A 26,753-nucleotide genomic window follows, 5' to 3' on the forward strand; every position below is an offset into this window, starting at 1 on the left:
GTCTCTTGAGCTTCCTCTAATAGCTTTTTTCCTTGTGAGTAGAAAGGTTCTTAATAACTGTGCCAATGTATTCTAACACTACAAAGATAGGCATTTTTTCAGAAGATGAATGCAGTGGTTTAAGGCAATCCTTTGTTTACAGTCTCAGGGAGGAAAAAAAGAAACCAATTCCAAGGTGTGTGTGTGTGTGTGTGTGTGTGTGTGTGTGTGTGCTTAACAGAAATTAAAATAACTCTTCTCTCTGTACACTTTCACGTACAAAACCCAGTAGTTTTGAACACAGATTAGGATCAAATACCACAGTCGTAGGTGTTATCAGTTCCGTTTTGGTTTCTAGGTGTAGGTAGACTGAATTTGAATCCTGTCATAACTCTAGGTGATTTATGATTTTTCCAGTTGAATTTTTCATGTGAAATGTGAAGATATAAAATATCATATGTCATATAAAACATATAAATAACACCTGGCAGAGAGAAAACACACATATAAGGTGCTTAGAACAATCATTGCCTGGCTGACAGCAGCCCCTAACTCCTGTTACTACTCTGTAAGTTCTTAGCTCCCTGTCTCTAATGCTGAAGTGTAGATAAGATATGACAGCTCTCTTCTCCTTATTCCTCATAGATGGCATTCTGCAGAGAAATGAGCATGTGCAATGTTATTTGCTAAATTTTGCTAAATGAAAGAATATGTTAAATACTACAGGAAGGTTTGGGAAAGTTTGAGGAAAATTTATTAGATCTGAAATTATGAAGTCCCTGAGGACTTGTTTTAAGATATAAAGGATGAAAAAAAATTGGTGTGTGTGTGAAGTGGGGGGCGGGGGGTAGTATATTCTCCAGCACTATCATGAAATATGCCTAGTTGCTTGGAAGTTAATAGATGTTCAATAAATAATTATTACTCTGAACATATGCTTAGTTTACCAGCATAATAGAGGAAAATAGTCCAAGTCAGTGGAAAAGGGGTTTGAAAACTAGAAGTTTATCCTAAGTAAAAAACCTTCATGAGAAAACATGAAAAAGGTTATAGAAAGCTGTGGGTACAATAGCCTGCTCATAATGCACTTTCTCTGCTTAACTGAATCAATTATCTTACCATATTGCACATTTTACACAATTGCCTCAAATTTTGCTTTTCTCCAAACAGCTATAATATGACAAGAGACGCAATACATTGTGCAGCTCACACACACAAAAAAAATCTATTCACAAAGACTGTTCTCAGCTTCTCCTCTGTGAAGAATATGTATGGGAAAGAAGTATCCCCTGAGGAGCATTCTTTAAACCAGAGGGGAGAATGCCTACCATCCTAAAGTCTAAATTGAAGCAAGTTGAATGTTCCAACTGTTCCAATATGTTTAATATTCTCTGTAATTTTGGGTGAATCCTCAAGCCTTTGTAAGTCTGTTGTCTGCTCTGACCAAACCAAGAATTTGGTCAAACCTCCTACAGTTGCATTCCTTCCAACATTAACATGCTTTGGCCTTCGAAGTGAGGAAATGTAGAAGAGAGGTGGAGAATGAGTAATAACTTTCTATTGCAGTGTTGCAAATTACCACAAATTTAGCAGCTTAAAACAATATTCATTTATTATCTCATACTTTCTGGAAGTCAGGGGTCCATGTGTGGCATAAGTGGGTTCTTCACTCAGGGTTAAACAGACTGAAATCAGGATATTGGCCAACTGCATTCCTTTCTAGAGGTGTTTTTGTTTTTTGTTTTTTGGCTTTTTTAGCAGAATCTACTTCCAGGCACATTCAAGTTTTTGGCTGAATTCAGTTCCTTTCGAATGTAAGCCTGAATCTCTGTTTCTTTCCTGGTTGTTAGCCAGGTGGCACTCTCATCTCCTGGAGGCCACTGAGTTCCTTTACACAGAGATCCTTCCATTTTAGAGCCAGCAATAGAGCATCTCCCCCAGCTCTCTCATCTCAAATCATTCTCATGTTTGATTACTTTGTCCAGGTAGAGCCAGTCACATTTCAAGGATTACTTTATTAGGTCAGACTCACGGAGGTTGATCTCCCTATTTTAAGGTCAATTTATTTGTGACCTGAATTACATCTTGAGAATTCCTTCGCAACAGCACCTATCTAGATTAGTGTTTGACTGAAAAGGTAGGAGAAGGTATGTATACATCAGAGAGCAGGAATCTTGGATGCCATGTTAGAATTCTACGTATGTGGCCCCAGCCATACACTCTGCTCCCACCCTTCATTATATGCCTCTTAAATATGATCCCTCTATGAAGTATTTCTCAGTGCTATCATCACTGTATGTCATTACTTTGGAGACTCCATGAGGTATGGGAAGCACTGGAGTTTTGCAGCCAGAAATATCTGAATTTAAATCCCCTCTGTATTTGCTGTGAGATTTTTAGTAGGTGCCTTAATCCCTCAGAGCCTCAGTTTCCTCAGCAGTAGAAAGTAGGGCTAAAAAGAGTCACCTCTAAGGCCTACAGAGAATTAGGAAAAGTAATAAAATGGAAATCACCTTACTTCTATGCTAGAGACATAGCAAATAATAGGTTCCTGACTTTTTCTCCTTCTTTTGAATGTCCTAATACAGCTCCCCCAATCCACATCTACTTATTCTTTATAAAACCTTGGGAATGAGAAAAACTAAGATTTATAAACCCCAGTAAATAACCATTTTCTTGAAAATTCTGCATTGTGCTTCTCTTTAGAAATAAACAATTCATTAGTGTTGAATGGTATATATTTGTAAGAACTTTTATCTAAAAGCTCAATATCCTTCCTTGGTTTTCACTATTATTTAGAGATTCTAAGACCTCCTACTCCTTTAGAGGGAAAAAAAGAAATATTATATGAAGACAGCCAAGCAGTCAGTAGACTCCCACTATTAGAAAAAAATCCTGAAATATCTTCTGAAATGCTATCGGTGAAAGATTTGGCAGGATGATGATTACATGTGGGTAGAACAGCAGTTTCCATAATAATTATGTGGGTTGTGAACAGATTTTGAAAAAAAATGCTGGGATGCGGCCTAATGAATGTACTCATTAACCTTAATAGCATCAGGTAGAGAATGGAGAGGACCATTTTGGAGAGGGGAATCAGTTCAGCTTTTCAGAGATATTTTATAAGGTGCATCTGACAACACTGTATTCTCAATTAAAAATGACTATGTGAAATTATCTGAAAAGAATTCTCTATAATATGAAGTTTGCTTTTTAAATTCTAATTTTCCAGTAAGTTATATTAAACATTTTTGAGTCCTTAATATGTTCCAGTCTTTATAACATACATAAAGATGAGATGTCCAAAATATCAAATTTGTGGTTGACTTGGAGAGCCAGAAATAAATACGATGACAAATGCAAAACTGAAAGCATCATAATATTTCCTCTAGGAGAGCAGAAGCCTCATCTTTTTTGTTCACCTCTATACTCCCACATTTAGAATATTAGTTGCCCGATACTTGTTCAATGAATACATAAAGAAATGTTCCAGCATCTTGGAAGCAGAGAGGAGAAAACTGTTCAGCCCAGGGGAGCTCGAGAAGGTTTTGATAAGCTGTATTCTAGCCCTGTCTGTTGGCTTCACAGATGTTGGATTTTATCAAATCAGAAAACATGTGAGGAGTTGAAGAGGTGGCACTCTTCGCAGAGGGAATGGTGTACTCAGAGGCCTAGAGGTGTGAATGTGTGACATATTTGAGGTGGGGGAATCAATGTGTCATGTCTCCAATATACAATATGCTTGTGCTTAGTCTTGGCACCACCAATATTATGAAAAGCAGGACTGAAGAATGACCACTTGTACCTAGCACAGCCCCACTCTCACATCCCCTGACAGAAATTTAATGGCTGCTAACTTCTAGGAATAGTCATTCTGATGCTTGCACTTTTAGTCTGGTGTTGTTCCCTTTGAAACAGACCTTGAGGTGATTTTTTTATGTTGTTTGCCCACAGCAGATGCCTCCTCAAGAACTCTGTGGAGTTATACTAAATAATCATCTTGCCATCTGAGAGTTCAACTAATGAATTCCATACCCATTGTATGTGATTAGCCTTCCATATAAATAAATCAAGAGATTGTAAATGTTAAGGACTGAGAGTTTGGAAACACCCAGAATACTAATTGAGGTGACTGGGGAATAATCTCAGGGAGGTAGGACAGGAATGTGATTTTCAATAAGTACTGTTTCAGTGATTGGAAACCTAATAAATTATACTGTTTTTGCATGTAGTTTGAGTAAAAAGGAAAGGGAATGTTCAGTCTGAAGGATAAATGAGGAAACATCCAATGGGCTGGAAGTCAGCTTCGCCCATTCAGGCAGGTCATACCTAATGGACTGTGGGCTCTTGAGGGCATGTACTAGAACCTACCACAGTGTGTGTGCAGTTTGAAGACACAAAAGTGGCATTCAAAATGCTTGTTGAATTAATGAATTGGAATGAATAGAACATGGAAACCGTAACTAAACTGCATCCAATGCAGTTTTCTGCACTACATATATTTTTTGTTTTCTATAGCAATAACTTAAAATATATTAACAGGAAATGAAGAAAGGAAATAAAGATTATATCATCTGTATTATACAGCTTCAGATTTGATAAGTGACACTATTTTTTTAAATTATTTAAATATCAGGGTACCTGGGAGGCTCAACTGGTTAAGTGTCTGACTCTTGATTTCAGCTCAGGTCATGATCTCATGGTTTGTGAGTCTGAGCCCTGCATTGGGCTCCTCGCTGATGGTGGAGGGCCTGCTTAGGATTCTCTCTGTCTCCCTCTCTCTCCTGCCCCTCCCCTGCTCACATGCAAGCATGTACTCACTCCCTCTCTTGCTAAAAATAAAAAATTTTAATGATAAAAAATAAAATAAAATAAAATTTAAACATCTCAAACATTTGATAATTAATAAACCATTTTTCTTCATAATTTTCCAATATTTTCTATTCCTTTTAACATGTAGCCTTCAGGGACTTCCACATTCCAGAAATATATTTTGATTTTAAATTTATTGGTTATAAACCTTGAAGTAATTATTTCATAACCATTAAGTATTGATCTGCTTTATATATAAGTAATTTAATAAAATAAATGATAAAAATATTAATTCTACGGTTAAAATATATCTCTTATAGGGATATAATAGCATAGAGTAGAGTATCAAATCTTTGGAGTTCTATAACTTTCATTGTTTCTCATTTTCTGATTGCCAACAACTATTGTTTAGCATACAAGAAAAGTAAATATAATAGAATAGAGTGGGTTAATATAGTACTGGACCAAAGATAAGAAAATTGTTAACGTGTTTTTTTTAACATTCAAATCGACTGTATATGTCAAGAATAGATAGAAATTCAAGAGAAAACAACTAATAGAGAATATAAAGGGAAATCTAATCATCAGAGACCCCTACTTGTATTCAGTCTCTTTCTTTTACAGCCCAAACCTATTCTCTTCCTCTACTTTACAGCCTAGAAGACAAAGCTGCAATATCATTTACAGTATTGTTAATGTCTCCCAAAAACCGTAAAATTCCCCTTTTCCCCAATTCCCCATGCATCTCTTCCTAGGGATTCTTGGAATTCCTTACAAATGAGGCTCCACATCCCCACTGCTTCTGCTTGAAATTCAGGCCTCCATCAGTTTCCTTGACTCCTGCAGCACATTTTCTAACTTGATTCCCTTAATGCTGATGTACAACCACTCTGACCTGTCACACGGCTACCATAGTTCATCCACTTCTCATCGTCTCCTCATTTTATTTCCCACCTTAAAAGCCACGACTGGCTCTCTGTTACCTGAATGAAAGAAGTCAGGTAATGATGGGATGACACAAAGGATGATCACAACGGGTCTTCCCCCGCTGACTTCTCATTGGTCCATTGCCCTACGTGATCTACATAGCTGCGGTGCTTCATAGTCGCTATTTCCTGATTCTCAAATACCGTCTCTTATCTAGAAAATACCATTTCAAAATTCTGTTATCACTCCATTTTCCATATGTTTCAAACTCCTTTTAAAACTGGTCTTCCTACATCGAATTAGTCAGTTTACCGATGTTCTCTCCCATTGCTGTTGTTTCATGCCTGCAACAATATTTATTTGTTTGCAGTAATTTTATGTCTGTCCTCTACTAGACTGTGAGCCCTGCCTGGTGTGTAGTGTCTAATCCCTATTTAATTTATGTTTTTCTTCATCTCAATACATTGTAAGTATGGTAAAGTGTATTTTTCTTCACAACATTCACTGGTGGGAAAGATAATACACGTTTGTCCCATTTAGGTCGGGTTTGGCCATATGACTTGCTTTCATCAATGAAATGTGAGCAGAAGTGGCCTGTACCACTTCTGACTATACTACTTAAGAACCACTGCATACTTTTTCCTTCTACAAGATTGGTCACATCCCAGGAGGAAACTGTTCTTTCAGACTATGTCTCAGAATGAAGGTGACATGCAGGAGAGTTATAGACCATCTGTAATGAATCTACAGGCTGAGCAAGAAATAAACTTTTGTACTAAACCACTGAAATATTGAGAGTTTATTACCACAAAATAATTTAGTCTAGGGTAGGTAGATATTTAATAAATGTTGATGAAGAGAAGGAAAGCTATGGAGATATAGAAGATGAATTAGGACTGGAGATTTTGAGTCAATTTTGTTAAAAATAGCCTGTTGAACACATAAAATTCAGTTTTAAAAACGAAATTGCTAATTATGTGAAATGATAGAAGTTGAGGTTAAGAGGAAAAAGGAACAAGAGTAAATCATACAGTAAGAATATATATTTTGGTAATGCAATCTTGGAAAGAAAATGAAAATAAATTCTTGCTAGATGAACATGTCCTAAATATGTCGTCAGGGAGAATTTAAAGAATTTAACGTATCTACCAAGGAGGTGTTTTGAGAATGAGTACATAGTAAAGTTTCCTCCTTTAGTTAAGCCAACCTAATCCAAAAATATTTTTCCTGTCTCAATGTCCAAGTTACTCTGTTTCCATAGTCAAAGAAAAACTGTAGGCCTAATTAAAAGAATACTCAAATTAAGTATACAAATATATTTGTATACTCAATTCTTGTTATTCACAGTACTTTTGTTCCATAAACATGCACCAAACACCAAATCAGTGAATACTGATCATTGCCCCCAGGAAAAATACAGGTTTAAATTGATACTGGCCTCTGGTCACATTTCCGTCAGCTAGTCTTGTCTTATGTGTGTTTCTGTCTAAAGATAACTTCTTTAATATATACTGTTTTTCTGTTAAAATTGAACTCATAACAAACAGCACTTTACTCATACATGAATGAAGCTGATTTAAAAAATACGTTTTCTGTATAGGATATATCAGAGAATTTTTGCACTTAGGAACTCTAGATAACACTATGCTTGGGGGTTATTTTAAACAGTGAAATCAGTGAATAAAACACATCAAAAAATATAAAAACCCTGCTACTAAATAGATCATGAAAAGGACACTTGTTTAAAACATGAAAGCTAAAACAAGAAAGCAGAAGATCATCTCATTCAACCTCAGCTGGGAATTTGCACATCAGCAGATTCAAAACTTTTGCCACTCTGTGCATGTGTGCAAATGACCACAAAGGTGCCACCAGTATTGATTTGGATGTTGTAAATAAATTTAGTAAGTCGATTTGAACACACAGAATCTTCAAGTAATGAGCATTATTTGTATATCAAAGAATTGGAAGGAAAATAATAAAATGGATTATGAGGAGATGGGTAAAATGCCCTCCAGTGAGGGAAGAAATTAATGGACGGATGAATGGATGGATTGATGAAGATAGATAGATAGATAGATAGATAGATGATAGATAGACAGATACCAAATCTAGAGAAGTGCTTTAAACGTGGTATATTTTAGTTTCTTTCCTTGTCTTCCTCTACACATTTTTTCCTTATTTAGTAAAATATATGTTACCAAAAGCATTTAGCTAGTATTTGACAGTCTAGTCTATCATTGTAATGTAAAGCAATAGATCATAGAAAAGTAAGTTCAAGTTTTTCTTGGAACTTCATTTTGCTTTTAGATTTATTATTCCTTACTTAGAGTTACCTCATCATCTTAACACAAGTCTTAAAAGCACATTTTTATGAAAATATTAATATTTTAAAACCTAAAGTCAATATGACACCATCTAACTTAGCCAGCATGGAGTGAAATTTCTTGAAACTTACATACCAGATATTCCCCTGTAAGTTTAAATAGAATAACCTTGTTTTGTCAAATAGAAATTGGAATTTTCTGTTTGCATTCACACTCCACTATGATTTTTATTTTGCTGTTGAATGGAAACATCTGTAACTAAATTGTTTTAAATTCATAACTCAAACGTATAGGCTGCTAATAAAACATCGTCTTTTGCTAAATTCTTAAATATGGAGAAGAGATTTATACATGAAAAAATAGAGCTTAAGAACATGATGAGAAATGAATCAATTAACACACACCAGCGTACATACTTTTTTTATGGAAATATTACCTCCAAAAAAGTTTTATCAAGACAAGCTTTTTACAATCCCCATTAAATTCAATGAATGAATTGTGAAGGGTAAATTGGACCCATTATAATCTTACATTTCTTATGTAATATTCATAATCATAGTGTTACATAAGAGCGAGCTAGCATTAACAAAAGGAGCAATTTAAATTCCCACTTCCTGGAGAATGGGCTCTGCTTGACAAACAGAGCTTCCTGCCCCGTTTGCAATACGCCCCTGCATCTCCTCCAGTGCCAGTGAGACCCACACTCTCATACCAGTGATATAATAAACCCTCCACAACAGAGGGAGAAAATGAGGCAAACAAGCCCACATCATTTCAACTTGTCAGCTTTAAATAAAATCTTCTGCAGCTGAAAATGAGAAATTTGAGGGAAGATAATGTGTGAAGTAACCAAATTCAACATTGGGACAAAACATATTGCATTGCTTATTTTTTTTCCTGATCTTCCGCAAAAGTTTTTGAAATTTCACCATAATTTTTAATGAAATATCTTTGGTCAGAAATGACTTAGAAGAAGAAATGGTTTATTTTGTTTGTTTATTTTTTTTTCTCCTCTGCCACCCACTGATGCCTTAGGAAACATCTCAAGTTATCTCAAGCCCCTGTGATATCTTAATGAGTAATCTGTGAGCTTTGGAAAAACTCTCATTATCAGTTTTTAAGTCAGAGTTGGTATAGCAGAGCATGCTGGAAAGAAGTGCATGCTTTTTAAATACTTATTTTAATTAATTACTTACATAATACCTTCCCCAGCACTGATTTTATATGTGAAATATTGGTGCATGCTCTCACCTACAAAAAATATATATAAAAGACAAAAATGCATTTGAAGGAAGATAAAAAGAAATTAACATTCTGATAAACATATCTGATATGGATGAAATAAATAATGATTGTGAATGTAAATCTCTCTCCCTATCCCTCTCCCCAGTGCCCACTTCCTCCAAACCTGTGTAACTCCAAAAACTTAACTTTGCATTCAGGAGATTCCATTCTGTTCTTCCCCTCAGCTCTTTCCAAACCCCTTCTCTTCCCTCTTTGTTACTGATTTTTCCGGTGTTAAAATACCCCTTGACTTTCTTTATCTTTCCTGAAAAAGCACTTGCACCTCTTCTAAGGAAAGACAGCACCACTAGGTCACCACTTAGCACAAGTTGTGCATATTCCAGTGGGAGAAAGGATGGAAAGGTCAGTCTCTTTTGTCCTGAATGCCCCACGGTATGCCCAAATTCGATACATCTTTTCATGTCTTTTATTTCCAATGTTGTGTCTCACTCATTTTCCAAATAAGCTTAGCATGTTTTCCTCTTATTCTGTTATACTCTTATACCATTGTAATACTACCTCTCTGATTTCTAATTCTTTATCTTAAAATCCCTAACTTACTTTGAGCGATCAGTGCATAGAATGAGAGTAATATTGAAGAGTTTGATCCCTGTCACCATCCTTAATGGCTCATTGTTAAGAAGTTGTAGTTGGGTTTTTTTTGTTGTTGTTGTTGTTGTTGTTTTTTGGTATTGTTTGTTTTGGGAGAGAGAGAGAGAGAGGAGGGGGAGGGAGTGTCCATGAGTGGGTGAGGAGAAGAGGGAGAGGGAGAGAGAGAGTCTCAAGCAGGCTCCACACCCAGCACAGAACCTGATAAGGGGCTTGACAGAACCTGATGAGGGGCTTGATCTCACGACTGTGAGATCATGACCTAAGCCAAAATCAAGAGTCAAGCACTTAACTCACTAAGCCCTCCACACATCCCTGTTAAGAAGTTTTTTTAAGGGGCGCTTGGGTGGCTTAGTCGGTTAAGCGTCCGACTTTTGCTTAGGTCATGATCTCACGGTTCGTGGGTTCGAGCCCCGCGTCGGGCTCTGTGCTGACTGCCAGCTCAGAGCCTGGAGCCTGTTTCAATCTGTGACTCCCTCTCTCTCTGACCCTCCTCTGCTCACGTTGTCTCTCTCTCTCTCTCCTACAAACAAATTTTTAAAAAAAGTTTTTTTAATCCCTCCTATGCAAAACATGATTCCATATGTGTATTTTAAATATATTAGAGAAGTACCATGGGATGGGAAAGACTGTGGATTAGACGACTTCAGTCTGAGGTGTTGAAGAATCAGTGTTTAACAGAATGATCATAATCAGCAGGCTTTTTTATTTATTTTATTTTTTATTATTTTTCCTTTATTTTTATTTTTGGGGGGTGTTATTTTATTTATTTATTTATTTTTTACAAATAGTTTATTGTCAAATTAGTTTCCATCAGCAGGCTTTTTTAAACCTCTCTATATTTACTTGTAAAATGTGAAAACAATGAATATCATGTCATAGGATGGTTAAATTAATACTGGGTGTATCTTAGAAATATTTTCATTTTTACCTTATGATCATTATACTAATGATGATAAAGAAACAAAATGAATTTAAAGTTAACTTGACCTAGCCATTAAATATTCAGTAAATAATGTGAATGGTGATTTTATGCAGCTTCTGTATATATACTGCATTTTACAACCAGTCAAATTCTACCAAAAGCATTAGGTTATTCTCCACAGTTTGAAGTTAGTGATACTGGTGCCTTCTAGCACTCTTAGACCCAAAGTTCTCATGGTGTATTATACTCTTTATTCTAAGCTACTGTCTCAGTAATCATGTAAGTATAATGCAGGACCATGATGTGGCCTGAGTAGCCATGTGATGATCTTTTCAAAGGGAAAGCAAATGGAATCATTTGCTTAGAAGGTATCTGTTCTAAGCTGAGGTGGTTTTTGTCTCCCCACAGTGATGGCTGGGCTGACAGGTATGATGTGACAGATGGATATCAGCGAGAAGCTGTTGGTGGAATCACAATCAAGCTTCAATCTCCCGATGTCAAGTGGTTTGATGATTATTATCTGAAGCTCCGGCCAGAAACAAACCTTCGAAACCCTTGGTTTCAAGAATTTTGGCAGCATCGTTTTCAGTGCCGGCTGGAAGGGTTTGCACAGGAGAACAGCAAATACAACAAGACTTGCAATAGTAAGCAGATTTATTGTTTCATTTAAACTGGATAAGGCTAAGGCTCCAATTTATGTAAACTGTGTCATGGGGATAGTGGCTGTAATCTGTTGGAGAAGAGGACTCTTACATAAACAGAGTGGATATTGCTACTTACAGTGATAAACAGGCTTTATTCTCACTAAGAAGAACGTATCAGAGCAAATTTTTACTCCACAGAGATTTCAAACAATTTTGTTATTTATATCATTCAAGAAATTGGCACTGTGCTGAGGGTAATGTGAGCTCCAGAGAGGAACTGCTGTTGCCATCCCTGAAGGCAAGAACTACATTCTTCTCATTTTTATTATCTTTAACAGCACCGAGTTAAACACTTAGTAAGGGTGTCATATATTCTGAAGAATGATAAGAGGGCTCCTGGTGGCTCAGTTGGTTAAGCATCTGACTCGATTTTGGCTCAGGTCATGATCTCATGTTTCATAAGTTCAAGTTCTGCATTGGGTTCTGCACTGACAGTGCAGAGCCTGCTTGGGATTCTCTTTCTCGCCTTCTCTTTCTGTCCCTCCCCTGCTCTCACTCTTGTACATGCTCTCTAAACAAACAAACAAACAAACTTTAAAAATTTAAGAATGAATCAGGTGAATATTAAAGGACAGAGCAAATTCCTACTTCCATCAATATATAGAACAGTAGCAGGGATAGGGATTTGTTATGTATAGTTATTATGTTGCAGGAGACATAATCTGAACATTGCCATTTATTCTTATATACTTAAAAGCGCTCAAATTGTACCAACTATTATTTTGGTTATAAAGATAACAAGGTGAGGAAAACTAGTTCCTGCCTTCAAGAGGTTTAGTATCTAGAAAGGAGATAATCATGCCAGCCAATGTTGCAATTCAGTGCTGTAAGTGATATATAAGAGTTAAACACAGGGTTTAGTTACTATTATTTGTTGCACATTGAAAGGGAATCTCGACTCCAATAACCAGGGTAGGTCCAATAATCATCCTATGTCAAAGCCTGCAAAAACTAAGGTTTATCAAAATTGATACATGATTGGTTGAGACTTGCTTATCACCACATTGTATAACAAGAACCCCATATACATTTGCATAGGAGTAGAATGTTTTAGTTGGTGGTATGGGTGCCTTTATCTATGATGCTGGAACACAGGAGGAATGCAGTGGGGCAGTGGGGTTGAAATTATGGCCCACAAACCAATTCCAGTGCACAGAGAAGTTGTCATATGTAAGCATGAAAATGAGAATAATGGGAATAATATAGTGAATTTTTTCATAATGCATTTCCCCTCCCAGGTCATGTCCATCATATGTTTTTGGTATCAATTCATTCTTTTGTGAAATGAAGAAGGGAGTGAACGGTGATTTGTGATTATTTTTAAATATCAGTACTTGGTAAAATAAGAACTTGGCAACCTTATGTCAGTTCCTGTTTGAATAGTGAGGGAAGAGAGAAATGCTGAAGTGTGGGATATTGTACTGCCCCATGAAATCCAGAAATCACAGAAGTATGGTGTAAGCCTGTGTTTGTTTCTCTCACTTCACATACTGCTTGTCCAAAATCGTCAAATGGTTATTTATTTCCTTTTTTATTATTTTCATGAAAAATATTGTATGTGAATGAACAGCATCGTGACTTCTGTTTCACAATTTCAATGTTTATAGCTAATTTCATATCTTTCATCATTCTGTCTAGTTTCCGATAGACACAGACTTCTTCCCTCTCTTGAGATTCAGGAGCTATGCATCTCTGTATTCTAAGTCTCTGGTTGTGTACACATTGCTATAGGTAACTACACTGGAGGAGTTATGAAGTATAGGCAATAGATCTGATTTCATCTCCAGTTCTCCTTTATTAAGGAGTTAGTGACAGTCCCTAACCAATGTGGCTAAGGGAATGTTTCCAATTGATCTTTACCCTTTTTGTACCAATATTATTTTCCTTTTCTTTTTTATCTAAAGTGTCTTCTCCTTAAAATGGTTTTTTGTTTCTCTTATTTCCACCCCCCACTGTTGGAGATCTTATTTAAATATAATCTTTAAAAACCTCTGTAATTGATTTCCATAGAACATTATTTCTATGGGGGCGCTTGGGTGGCTCAGTCGGTTAAGCGTCCGACTTCGGATTAGGTCATGATCTCACGGTTTGTGGGTTCCAGCCCCGTATCGGGCTCTGTGCTGACAGGTAGCTCAAAGCCTGGAGCCTGTTTCTGATTCTGTATCTCCCTCTCTCTCTATCTCTCCCTTGTTCATGTTGTCTCTCTTTCTCTCTCAAAAATAAATAAAACATTTAAAAAATCAACAACAAAAAAAGAACATTATTTCTTGGAAGTTGTTCTGTAAAATCTTCCCTTTTAACCTATTGCTGTGGCTCTCTGTCTTACATGTAATTACCCAGTTATGATTTCTCTGCTCAGAACTGGCTCCTTACTCCAGTACTGGAAAGCACTCATTAGCCACTTCCCCACCCTGGAATCTTATCTGATGAGAGATGGCATTTTGTACATAAACATAGACACTTATGTGTGATACCTCTATTATTCTTATTACCCTTATCTTACAGATTACAAAACCAAGATTTAGAGAGAACAAAATAACTTACTCAAGGTCACCTAACATCTAACTATTAAACATTAGAATTTATTCTTGAACTCAGGTTTGTCTAAAGTTTAACCAGTATAGTATACTAAAAAGATAGAATATTACAGTTTTCAAAAATTGCCATAAAATTTGCATTATATAATAGTTAATATATAGGTCAAAGATACAAAAAAGAAAAAATCTTAAAATTATTTTTATATGACCATGGAATTCAATAATAGATACCGAAGTGTTCACTATTCTCTACTTTTGACTATATTTCCTTATTGACTTACATGTTCTCTTAACATCTTTAATCCCCATCTTCATAGGGACCCCAAATAGTTTACTCATATTTATAATATTACTGAATATTACCAGCATTTTCCTAAATATATTGCACTTTAACCCTTTCATGAGGGAGTGTGCATAAGACACCCAGTTTTGAGTTGAAGTGTTAAGAAATAGTATGACTTTACAATTCATGCCAGTCAAGAAGCTTCATCTTGCCCATTGTCTCTAGTACCTTAAATCTAATAGATGGTTCAAGAAGAAAAATGGCTTGACACACAGGATAGAAATACGCATAGCTGAATTACTGCTTATTTTGTCTTAAGTGATTCTTAGAAGACAAAGTATAAAAGTTAGGACAGGTGTCTAAATCTAGTAGTCCAGAACTAGCAATAGCCTTAAGAGAATATGCTCCAATAATGGGAATTCTTTCATTGCCTGTTAGTTTTGCCTATTCTTGTATATTATGTAAACAGAATCTTGCATTATTTGCTTCTCTGTAATGGCCTTTTCCACTCAAAGTAATGTAGTAGCATTTATCCCATCATTGCATGTATTAGTAATTTATTATTTGTTATCTTTTTTTTTATTTTGAGAGAGAGAGAGACAGAGACAGAGACAGAGAATGCACAGAGGAGGAAGCAGAGGGTGAAAGAGAAAGAATCTTAAGCAGACTCCATGCTCAGTGCAGAGTCTCATGTGGGGCTCAATCCCATGATGCTGGGGTCATGACTCAAGCTAAAATCAGGAGTCAGACACTCAACTGACTGAGCCACCCAATTGCCCATGTTTTATTGCTGTGTAATGTCCCTTTGTATGGATATACTACCAGAATTTATCTACCAGTTCTCCTATATGATAGACATTTGGATTATGTACATTTTTAGGTATTATAAATACTTTATGAATATTTATGTACATATATTATGGCAGATCTATGTCCCAATTACTGTGAAATGTATACCTAGTATTGGAATTGCTACATCATAGACTATGTATATGTTTAGCTTTATTAGAAATAGCCAAGCAGTTTTCCAAAGTGATGGAACTAATTTCTCCTTTCACTGAAATATATGAGACTTCAAGTTGCTCTGTACTACTGTCAGCACTTGGTACTATCTTTTTTTATTCTAAACATTCTGGGAGTGTGTGTTTGTATCATAATGTGATTTTGATTGGCTTTCCATATGTATTACCAAGTTAACTTTCTTCTCATACGCTTATTTGGGCATCCTATTTTATAAAGTGTCTGTTCAGGTGTTTTGCACATTTCTTTGAATTATCATTAACATCTATTTTGACTGCCTTGTCTACTGTGGAGATGAGTCCTTTGTTGGATATATCATGAAAATTGCCCACTTAGAGCATAGCTTATTCCTATTTCCTATCCCTCTTATGTGTTATTTGTTTTCTATTTGTCCACTTTGTTCTTTAATACTTATTCTTTTTTCCTGCCTATTTATGGATTAATCATTAATTTTTATTATCTTATTCTATAACCTCTCTTAATATTTTTGTTTCATCTCTTAGCCTAATTCATTTAGAGTTTTCAACAGAAATTACTAAATGAATCTTTAATACAAACAACATTAAGTTGGTTCTTGTTTATATTAAAAAGTCTTGTAGGTGTGCCTAGGTGGCTCAGTCAGTTAAACATCTGACTTCAGCTTAAGTCATAATATCAGGGTTCGTGGGTTTAAGCCCCACATTGGATTCTGTACTGACAGCTCAGAGCCTGGAGCCTGCTTCAGATTTTGTGTCTCTGGTCTCTCTTTCTTNGTGTTTTTCATTCCTTCTACTTCCTTGCTTTCACCTGTGATTTTTTTCAGCCTAAAGAATTTCTTTTAGTATTTCTTGTAATATAGGTCTACTGCCAGCAAATTATATCACCTTTTTTTTTCTGAGAATATCTTTATTTCCCCTTTATTTTTGAAGCATATATTCACCAAGGACAGCATTCTGTATTGCCAGGTTTTCTTCAGTTTTTTTCTTTGAAAATAGCATTTCATTTTTTTCTTCTGGATTCCATGATTTCATTGAGAATTTAACCATCATTCTAATGTTGTGTCTTTTTTTGGCAACTGTCTTTTTTCTCAGCTTTTAAATTTTTTTAAGTTTTTATTTGACTGTGATGAAATTAGGTATGATTTCCTTGACATATGTCATTCTTTGAATTTCCAGAACTTCTTAAATCTGTGGATTAAAGAAATGTATCAGTAGTGAAAATTTCTGAGACATTACTTCCTGAAACATTCCTTCTGCCACATTTTTCTCTCTCTGTTCCTACCTGTGCTCAGATATACCTATTAGATTATTTGACTGGGTCATACAGGTGACTTTTTCTCTGGGATTTCTTTCCTATCTTTTTTTTCTCTCTGTGCTGCAATATGATTCTTTTCTATTATTTTGTCTCTTTCTATTATTTTTTACTAACCATGTATCCACCTATGTCTAGTCAGCCTTTAACCAAAATAAGAAGTTTTCAATTTCAGATATGGTGTTTTAGAGTCCCAGATGCCCATTTAATTCTTTTTATAGTTCCCAATTTTCTTTTGAAGTATTCTTTCTCATCCATTTTTCAATCCTTTATTCTATTTCCTTGAACATATTGATTATAGTTATTTTAAGGTCCCTTTTTTTCTAATTCTAACATCTGGATTTTCTGTCAGTCTTCTGTTGACACATTTTTCATATTGATCACGTTTCGTACTTACGGACACAATGTGTTTTCTTTTGTGCTTGACATTGAGTGTAAAATACCATAAAGATTGAAATTTATATTATTTTTCCCTCAATGATGGTTTGCCTTTTTCAGATTCAAAAAAAATTGAGATGAGGTAAGTTGCAACATAAGAAAGAGTCAACCTGTGGTTAAAAGTGTCTTTAAGGAATGAATGACCTAGAATTTCAATGGAGAGTCTAGCTAGGATATCCCATGCCCTGGGTGCCTGACTCAGACTTTTACTGGTTTTGAGATTTTTTTCTCCAGGCTCCCATATCCTACTGTTTCTAAATTTGGCATCCATTGTGAGGAAAAGACTACTTGAAGTTTGAGCAGTTTCTAGTCCTCAGGTGGGGCTTTTCTTCCAAATAGTATAAAACAATGGGACAATTCAGCCTTCATCTTCAAAAGCTTGAGGCTCAATGCAGCCCCCAGAATCAGCAAGCAAATCACAAGGGAAAATGGCTATCATGGTCTTAGGGCTCCTGCACTTTGTAAATTGACATACTATATCATTTTCATATCTAAAAGTACTTCTCGTTTCTCTTTTTTCCAGAAGTGTCATATACTATGTGGAGTCATATATTTCCCAGCCACAATTCATGTCCTTTCCAAGAACCTCAGAATGTAACTTTATTGAGAAATAGCATCAGTGCAGAGGGAGGATGCACTAAAATAGGATGGACTTTTAATCCCCCCCAAAAGGAGAAATGACACAGAGACACACACACAGGAAAAGTGGCAGGGAAAAGACATAGGCAGACACTTGAGTGATGTAACACAAAGACAAGGAAAGCCAAAGATTAATGGCCACCACAAGAAGCTAGGAAGACGCAAGGAAGGATTCTACCAAGAGTCTCAGAGGGAGCATGGCACCTTGCTAGTGCTGTCGACAGCTTGCCTTCTGACGTTGAGCCTCCAGAACTCTGAGAGAAAAAATTTCTGTTGTTTTAAGCCACATAGTTTGTAGTACTTTGCTATGGATGCCCTAGTAAACTAATGTCCCTTCATTCAGACTAAGTTAGGTTGGCCACTTGGTCCAGAACCTGCAGATGCCCACCAACAAGAAAGCAGTGGGTAACACCTGCCCATTTTCGTAGGTCTCCTTTTTATTTTTTCATTTTGTCTCTGCTCTGTTGTGTCCATACATCTTCACCACCTTGAAAATATTTTATTTCTGAACTTCTTTGGCCTCTTAAAGTTATACAGTAAAAGGATTTTCATGTGCTTTCTTCTCCACCCTACATAACACCACAGGTCCCTCTTTTATATTTTATTCTTAATTGTCACTACCCCTGCAATCGCAATTTGGATGCATAAACAAACCCTGCGATTTGTAATGTCCAAAATGTTCATACTTTAATTTTTGTTTTATTTTTAAGCATTTAAAAACTTAAGTCAAACTATTTCTATACTGTTAAGTGTTTTAAATATGTGGTTTTTACAGAATCCAGGTTTATATACTATTAAGAATTTCAGTAAGTTTTACTTAAATTGCATAATCATGTTAGACTTGAATTATAAGTTAAATGACTAATAATAAATTAAAACTATAAAGAATATAGTTTAATTTTTTCAATTGTTTATTTAAGTAGCCCAGTAATAAAAGCTACAAAAAATTAAATTAAAACTGTTTTCTAGTAACTGTATGCTATTCTATATTTGAGCCAACGTAAGGACCCATTTCTTTTAAAGTTATATTGTCACCCACTGACATTCATTTACCATCTCCTTTCTATGATTTCTCCCTGTCACTTCCAGTACCTTCCAGAGGTGTCATTTATGACATTAACATACAAACATTCTCGCCTAGATGTCCTGAGGGCACCTCCAACTTACATATCTAAAACTCATTATAAGTTTTCCAACCACAGCCCCAAACTTTGAGCTTTGCCTTTCTGCACCTCCAGTTTGAGTAAATGATACACCCATCCATCCTGTCCCCCAAGATGTGGGAATAAAGTGTCTTCTTGTATTCCCATTGTCTCATTCTCACAGCCAACTGGTGACCAAATACTATTAAATCTACTGTTCGTCTTCCACATCTGTTCTCTGTTTTTCATTGCTGGCTGATTTTAAATCTTTATGCCACTGCATAAAGATTTGTTTTTTATGTTTCTTCCTTATCTCTCACTTAACAAATGAGAATAATCTTCCTGTTTAATCTTCTTTTTGATACCAACTTCTTTCTCCTCCATTTTATGCTGAAAACTAGCCTCAAAAGAGTCCATCTAAAGAATGAATCTCATCTTGTTACTTCCATTTTTAATGATCTTCCATGGTTCTCTAATGTCTACAAAAGTACCCCACCTCTTTGCCCCCAGTCAAAACTCTTCAAGTTTGCCATATATGTTTTTCAGATCTCATCATCTATTCCTTAAGCCCAAGAAATCTATGCTCCAATCACTTCCAAGCACAATTCACAGATGTGCTCTTCCATTTTAGAGTGGCATGCCTACTTAAGTGTCTGGATTTTTGCACCTACACTTTTGCTGAGGATATTTGTTAGTTCCACTAGCTTATATCCTCATGGTTTCTAACAAATCCAGTTTCTTGTTCTCAAAGAAACTGTTTCCCTCATGTCACTTCCTGTACCTTTTGTTTTCTTTTTCACACATACCAATCCAGATATTGAACACAGATCCTCCCCTCTCCTTATTTTTATGTCACTAAGTATTCACTCACACAGGCATTTATGTGTATGCCACACTACTACGAATAAAATGAAGATGAGAAAAATGGATGCACAACAAACATAAAAGTCCTTTGGCCAGGAGGGCATTTCTGGGGTTCTAATGATGTGTTATTTCTTAAGACAGTGGTGATCACTAGGATGTGTTTCTTTTGGGAAAAATTAATGTATTATGATTTTTGCACTTCTCTGCACTTATGTTCCAATTTAATGAGAGTTTACCTTAACTACCCCATCTCCAAATAAAAGTTCTGCAGCCCCTATATCCAGTCTAACATTCCTTCCAGTCCAAATTTCTCACAATAGACTCCCCCAAACATTCCCACTCTACCAGATCTCTACCACCATGTTGCTTGATTCCTCTCCCTTTCTTTCCCTGTAACCCTTACTCCCTTTCCTCTCAATATTTTTAAACACCACAGTAAATATTTCTCCATTTCATAGGTGGAGCTATTGCACTGTTTCTTTGTTTTCTTGTCTCCTTCAAAATTCTGCTCTTAGGGAATGGGTGTTCGCCTTTTAAGCCCAAAGCTGCTGCTAAAGTTACATTGCCAAACAGAAAGCCATTTACCCCAGAGAAAAAATGATACATCCTCAGAAAGGATAAAGCAGCTCCAGCAATATTATGTTTTCCACCACATTACACTAACATATACATAGATTTTTCACATCATTACACCAGTACATAAACATTTTATGTTCAGGGACATCAGGCTTAATCAGTTGAGCATCCAACTCTTGATTTTGGCTCAGGTTATTATCCCAGGGTCATGGGATCAAGCCCCAGCATGAGGCTTCACACTCATCATGGGTCCTGCTTGAAATTCTCTTCTCTCGCTCCTTCTGCCTCTTATACCACTCAAATGCACTCTCCCTTTCTCTCTAAAATAATTTTAAAAACAAACAAAAAATGTTATATTCATCTATCTCTGTTAAACTATAAATGTCTCAAGGAGAGGAACTGTCTTATTCATTTTTTCCCCAAATTCTTAGCATCATGCCTTATATAGTGTAAGCATGTGAATAAATAGTGTTAAATGAATGTGACTTCATGTCTCTTGTACCCAAGCAGGGTTACAATGGCTAGAGGATCTAGAACAGTGGTTCCCAATCTGTAGGCTGCAGGTCCCAGAGTCACTGTTGACTCGTTGTCGGCTTTAGAATTCTTACATGGTTGAGCATTATCGGTGAACTGAACTGTGCTTTGCATATCCTTGTGTGAACATGTGTATGTTTATACACATAAGCACTTATTTTTATGCACAAGCTGTTGCAGTTAAGAAATTATAAATTAAATTGTAAGTTGTTCAAATCATGGTAACTTATTGCCATTAGGTGTTTTCTATATACAAGGTACTAACAGTACAAACAGCACTTATAGAGTATGTGGAATTTTTTGACATTAAAACAATTTCCTATATTCAGGAAGATTGATTCCACTAGCTTGGGGGTATCTCTTTTCCCTTTTTGTTACAGCAAGTTTCCAGACAGAGGTGTCTGCATTTTCTCTGATGAATTTGTATCATAAGGATTTGAGATGGGTTAGTTAAAGGATACTTCCTTATGCATCAGAATTTTTTCTGCCATCTTGTTTGCCTTAAAAAACACTTATTGGTGGTTTAGCCATTGCTCAAAATATTTCAGCATCTCTGAAAACATGACTGGAAAACCCAAAACAGTACACTGAGAGGAAATAATTATCTAGATAAAAGGAGCTGAACAATAGTAAAGGCATCACAAGCGCCAAATAAACAAAATGCCACAGCTTACCCCAGATTAGAGATTTCTCATCCTTACACTATATTAACATTTCCAAGGTAGCACTTGAAAAGAAAATTAATCCAATGTGAAAAAAGATTCCATGGTTGCATATGTTGAATCATTACATTCTGTATCCATTTTTTAGAGATTCATAATGTGTATCCACATGCTGGAAAGGGACAAATCCCATTGTAAAAAATTTTAAATTCCTTTCTTTAATCCAGCATCTCTTTTTTTGTTGTTGTTTTGCTTTACTATGAACTCATCTTCTTATGTAACACTGATTAACACCATACTTCATACACTAGAACAATTTAATAACCATATATTGAAAAATACATTTGATCACATTAACCTAGTATATGTGGTGAAATCTACTAAGCAGAAACATACTTCTGCCTTTATAACAGACAACTAAATAAGTTAATTAGAATTTGATGTGTCAGTTTGGCTTATACAATTCTTGGATTTGTTACATTTTAATAGTTTTCAATATCAGGAGGGAAAAATTTCTCCATCTTGGACTCTGCTTTAAAGAAATAGATCACAGAGCCAGATCACAGCCCCATATATTAATATAACAAAGTTTTGATAAACATAATCTGTCATATTTCTTTTTCGAATTTCAGAGTTTAAGAAATAAGAGTAATTATCCATCCAAGTAAGTGTCAGTGTATGTAATTCTTCATGATGAATAGCTACCATCAAAACCTACTCAAAGAAATCCCCAGAAAAAAAAATCCTTGCATTAGGAAGTGCAAAAGTTTCCAAAATCTTAAGGCACTGGAATTGCAGCCAACAATGCATTAAAGATATTTAGAATAAATCAAAAAGAGATCTGACAAGCTTGCTCAATCAGTCAGTTAAGGCACACAAGTGTACAAAACATTAAATTTAAACCCAGAAGACCTATATTAAAAAACTCAATCTGTAGCCACTACTAGGCCTCTCTGAGTCTCTATTTTCTCATGTGTAAGATGGGATGAGTATTAAAACTGATACCTAACTGGGGAGCCTGGGTGGCTCAGTTGGTTTAGTGTTCAACTCTTGACTGTGGCTCAGGTCACAATCTTATAGTTCATGGGTTTGAGCCCTGCATTGGGCTCTGCATTGACAGTGCAAAGCCTGCTTTGGATTTTCTCTCTCTCTTGCTCTTTCTCTCTGCTCCTCCCCTGCTTTTTCTCCCTCTCTCTCAAAATAAATGAATGAACTTTAAAAAATTAAAATAAAAACTAATACCTAACTGACAGAAGACTCTAGTGAGGCTCAAATATGATGATGTATGAGGGGGGACCTGGGTGGCTCAGTTGATTAAATGATCAACTCTTGATTTTGGCTCAGTTCATGATCTCACAGTTGCTGGGATTAATCCCCACATTGGACTCTGTGCTGATGGTGCTGAGCCTGCTTGGGATCATGGGATTTTCTCTTTGTCTCTCTCTCTCTCTCTGCCCCTCCTCTATATTCTCTGTCTCTCCCCCCACCCCCAGTTTCTCTCTCTCTCTCTCTCTCTGTCAAACTAAATAAATAAACATTAAGAAAATAAAATAAATAAATATGATAATGTGTGAGAAAATGCTTAAAAGATGTGCGGGCAAAGTGCCTGCTTTTAGCAAAAATGAAGTAATAGAGACTGGATTTACTCTCCTTCTTAAAATAATAGAACAAAACAAGACAAAATATCTAAAACAAGAGTTTTTGAGACATTATATATCAAGCAATGAAGGACAGTTATTCGTATGAAACAAGACATAAGTGAGGGGAGTCCTCTGAGTTAAAAAGATGGAATTCTGACTTCAGAGAAACCAAGGAAACTAGAGTTCTCGGAGTGCAAAAGCAAAGAGGAGAGAGGTGCAGGAAGAGAGGACTCTGGAGATGAGCAGAGGCTCCCTCGAGTATATTGATCATTGCACGTCTATGAGGATAATACATCAGATCTGGGAAGAACCCTTATAGGATTAGAGAGACAGTGTGGCAGCCATATGGGACAAGGAGCAGCATCTGTCTCCAGCTGTCAGACTAGAAAAACTTATGGTTCCGAGGGCTAAAACAACACTTAGGGGAAATGTCATAGCATTAACTTGTTATAGCGGAAGAGAAAAATATCTGAAGTTAATGACTACAGCTCCACCTTAAGAAATTTGGAGAAGAACAAATTAAACTCAAAGTAAGTAGAAGAAAGGAAGTAATAGATCAGAGTGAAAATCAATGAAATATAAACCAGAAATACAGTAGAGAAAACAAATGAAAGTAAAGCCTGTTTGTTTTAAAAAATCAATAAGACTGAAAAAAAAAAACAGGCTGATAAGGAAAAGATAGAAAAACAAATTACGAATATCAAGAATGAGAGACATATAGCATCGCTCCAGAGTCAATAAATATGGAAAAAGAAGGGAACACTTTTTGAAACAACTCTATCCAATAAATCAGTCAAATTAGATATTCTTTGAAATGCATAAACTACCAAAGATCGCTGAAGAATAGACAATCTGAACAGTCCCATATTTATTAAATAAATTAAATTTGTAGTTAAAAATTTTTCCACAAAAAAAATCTACAGGTCAGATGGTTTCACTGGTGAATCACTGCTAAATATTTAAGGAAGAACTGATCGAGTTTCTAACATCAACTCTATGAGAAAATTAAGGCAGAAATACTTCCCAATTCAATCAATGTGGCCATCATTACTCTGATATAAAACCAGACCAATATATCACAGGAAAAGAAATATATACCTCAAGAACATTGGTGTAAATATTAAAAAAAATTTTAGTAAATTATATCCAACAGTATGTAAAAAATATACTCTATCATGACAAAGTAAGATTTATCCCAAAATGTAAGGCTGATTTAATATTTTAAAATTATTTAGTGTAATTTATTGTGTTAAAATCTACAAAACCATTAAATTTCTTAAAAAATTTTTTTAATGTTTTATTTCTTTCTGAGAGAGAGTGGCAGCATGAGCAGGGAAGGGTCAGAGAGAGAGGGAGATACAGAATCTGAAACAGGCTCCAGGCTGTGGGCTAGCTGTCAGCACAGCCTGAAGTGGGACTCAAACCCACCAACCATGAGATCATGATCTGAGCCAAAGTTGGACGCTTAGCCAACTGAGCCACCCAAGATTCCCAAAACTATTAAATTTCAAAACCTAATATTAATTTATCATAAGGTTCTCAGCAAACTATGAACAGACAGAAACTTCCTCAAGCTGCATATGGTCAAGTAATAAGGAATTTGGCTTTTACCACCAGTTTCTAGACAATGAAGCTAGACTATATCAACTAAAGAAATAAAAGGTACTAGATATGTAACAATGAAGTAAAAAAATGCCTTTATTAATGAATGACATAATTGCCTATCTAGCAAATCCAGTGGAATCTTCATAAATTCATAAATAGTGAGTATATTAAGTTGATAGTATAGAAGATTAATATACAAAAATATATTGTATTTCTTGGACCCATAACTGTATGGTTGACTAGTCTTCAATAAGCCGGAAAGAACATCGAATGGGGGGACAAACAGTCTCTTTAACAAATGGTATTGGGAAAACTGGACAGCAACATGCAGAAGAATGAAAGTGGACCATTTTCTTACACCATACACAAAAATAAACTAAAAATGGATGAAAGACCTAAATGTGATATAGAAAACCATCAAAATCCTAGAGTGGAGAACACAGGCAGCAACCTCTTTAACCCTGGCCACAGAAATTTCTTACTAGACACGTCACCAGAGGCAAGGGAAACAAAAGCAAAAATGAGCTATTGGCACTTCATCAAGATAAAAAGTTTATCCACAGCAATGGAAACAATCAACAAAACTAAAAGACAAGCTACAGAATGGGAAAACATACGTCAAATGGCGTATCTGATAAAGGGTTAGTATCCCAATTCTGTAAAGAACTTCTCAAACTCAGTACCCAAAAAACCCACAAATAATCCAGTGAAGAAATAGCCAAAAGACATGAATAGACACTTTTCCAAATAAGACATCCAGATGGCAAACACACACATGAAAAGATGTTGGTGCACCTGAGTGGCTCATTCAGTTAACTGTCTGACTTCTGCTCAGATAGTGGTTCGTGAGTTCAATCCCCAGGTTGGTCTCTGTGCTGACAGCTCAGAGCCTGGAGCCTGCTTTGGATTCTTTGTCTTCCTCTTCCCCTCCCCCACCCCCGCTCTCACTCTATGTCTCTCTCTCAAAAATAAATAAACATTAGAAAAATTTTTTAAAAGATTCTCAACATCACTCATCATCAGGGAAATACAAATCAAAATGACCAGAGATACCACCTCACACCTATCAGAATGGTTAATATTAATGACACAGGAAACAGCAGATATTGGCAAGGATGCAGAGAAAGGGGAACCCTCTTACATTGTTGCTGGGAATGCAAACTGGCACAGCCACTCTGGAAAACAGTATGGAAAACAGTATTTGAGGTTCCTAAAAAAGTTAAAAATAGAACTACCTTATGACCCAGCAATCGCACTACTAGGTGTTCACTCAAAGAATACAAACATATTGATTCAAAGGAGCACATGCAACCCGATGTTTATACCAGCATTATCAACATTAGCCAAATTATGGAAAGAGCCCAAATGTCCACTGACTGATTAATGGACATTAATCAACAATCAACAAAACTTTTTGGATTAATTATCCAAAAAATATGTTGGATATATACAATGGAATATTACTAATTCATCAAAAAAGAATGAAATCTTGCCATTTGTAACAACATGGATGGAGCTAGAGTGTGTTATGCTAAGCAAAATAAGTCAGTCAGAGAAAGACAAATACCATATGATTTCACTAATACATGGAATCTAAGAAACAAAAGAGATGAATATAGGGGAAGGGAAAATGAAAGGAAGCAAATCATAAGAGACCCTTAACTATAGAGAACAAATAGGGCTGCTGGAAGGAAGGCAGGAGGGGGATGGGTTAGATGGGTGATGGGTACTAAGGAGGGCACTTGTGATGAGCACTGGGTATTATATGTAAGTGATGAATCACTAAATTATACTCATGAAACCAATGTTATACTATATGTTAACTAACTAGAATTTAAATAAAAAATTTCAAGCTAAACAAAACAACAAAACACTACATGATTTCAAGACTCCGTCTAAAACTAATTAAAAGTGTAATATCAAGATAGAGACAGACACATAGATCAATAGGGATTT

At 35.8% G+C, this 26,753-nt stretch overlaps 1 protein-coding gene across 1 annotated transcript in view; it reads left to right on the plus strand.

The window, feature by feature from the left end:
- Positions 1 to 26,753, plus strand: part of GRM5 (glutamate metabotropic receptor 5) — a 504,989-nt gene that overhangs the window by 353,916 nt on the left and 124,320 nt on the right. Inside the window, exon 3 of the mRNA XM_077763047.1 lies at positions 11,272 to 11,507. Coding sequence (XP_077619173.1) covers positions 11,272 to 11,507 — 236 coding nt within the window. The remainder of the gene's footprint in view (positions 1 to 11,271; positions 11,508 to 26,753) is intronic.

The sequence above is a fragment of the Crocuta crocuta genome, unplaced genomic scaffold (assembly GCF_008692635.1).
Source record: "Crocuta crocuta isolate KB4526 unplaced genomic scaffold, BGI_CrCroc_1.0 scaffold614, whole genome shotgun sequence".
NCBI classification, from domain to species: Eukaryota; Metazoa; Chordata; class Mammalia; order Carnivora; family Hyaenidae; genus Crocuta; species Crocuta crocuta.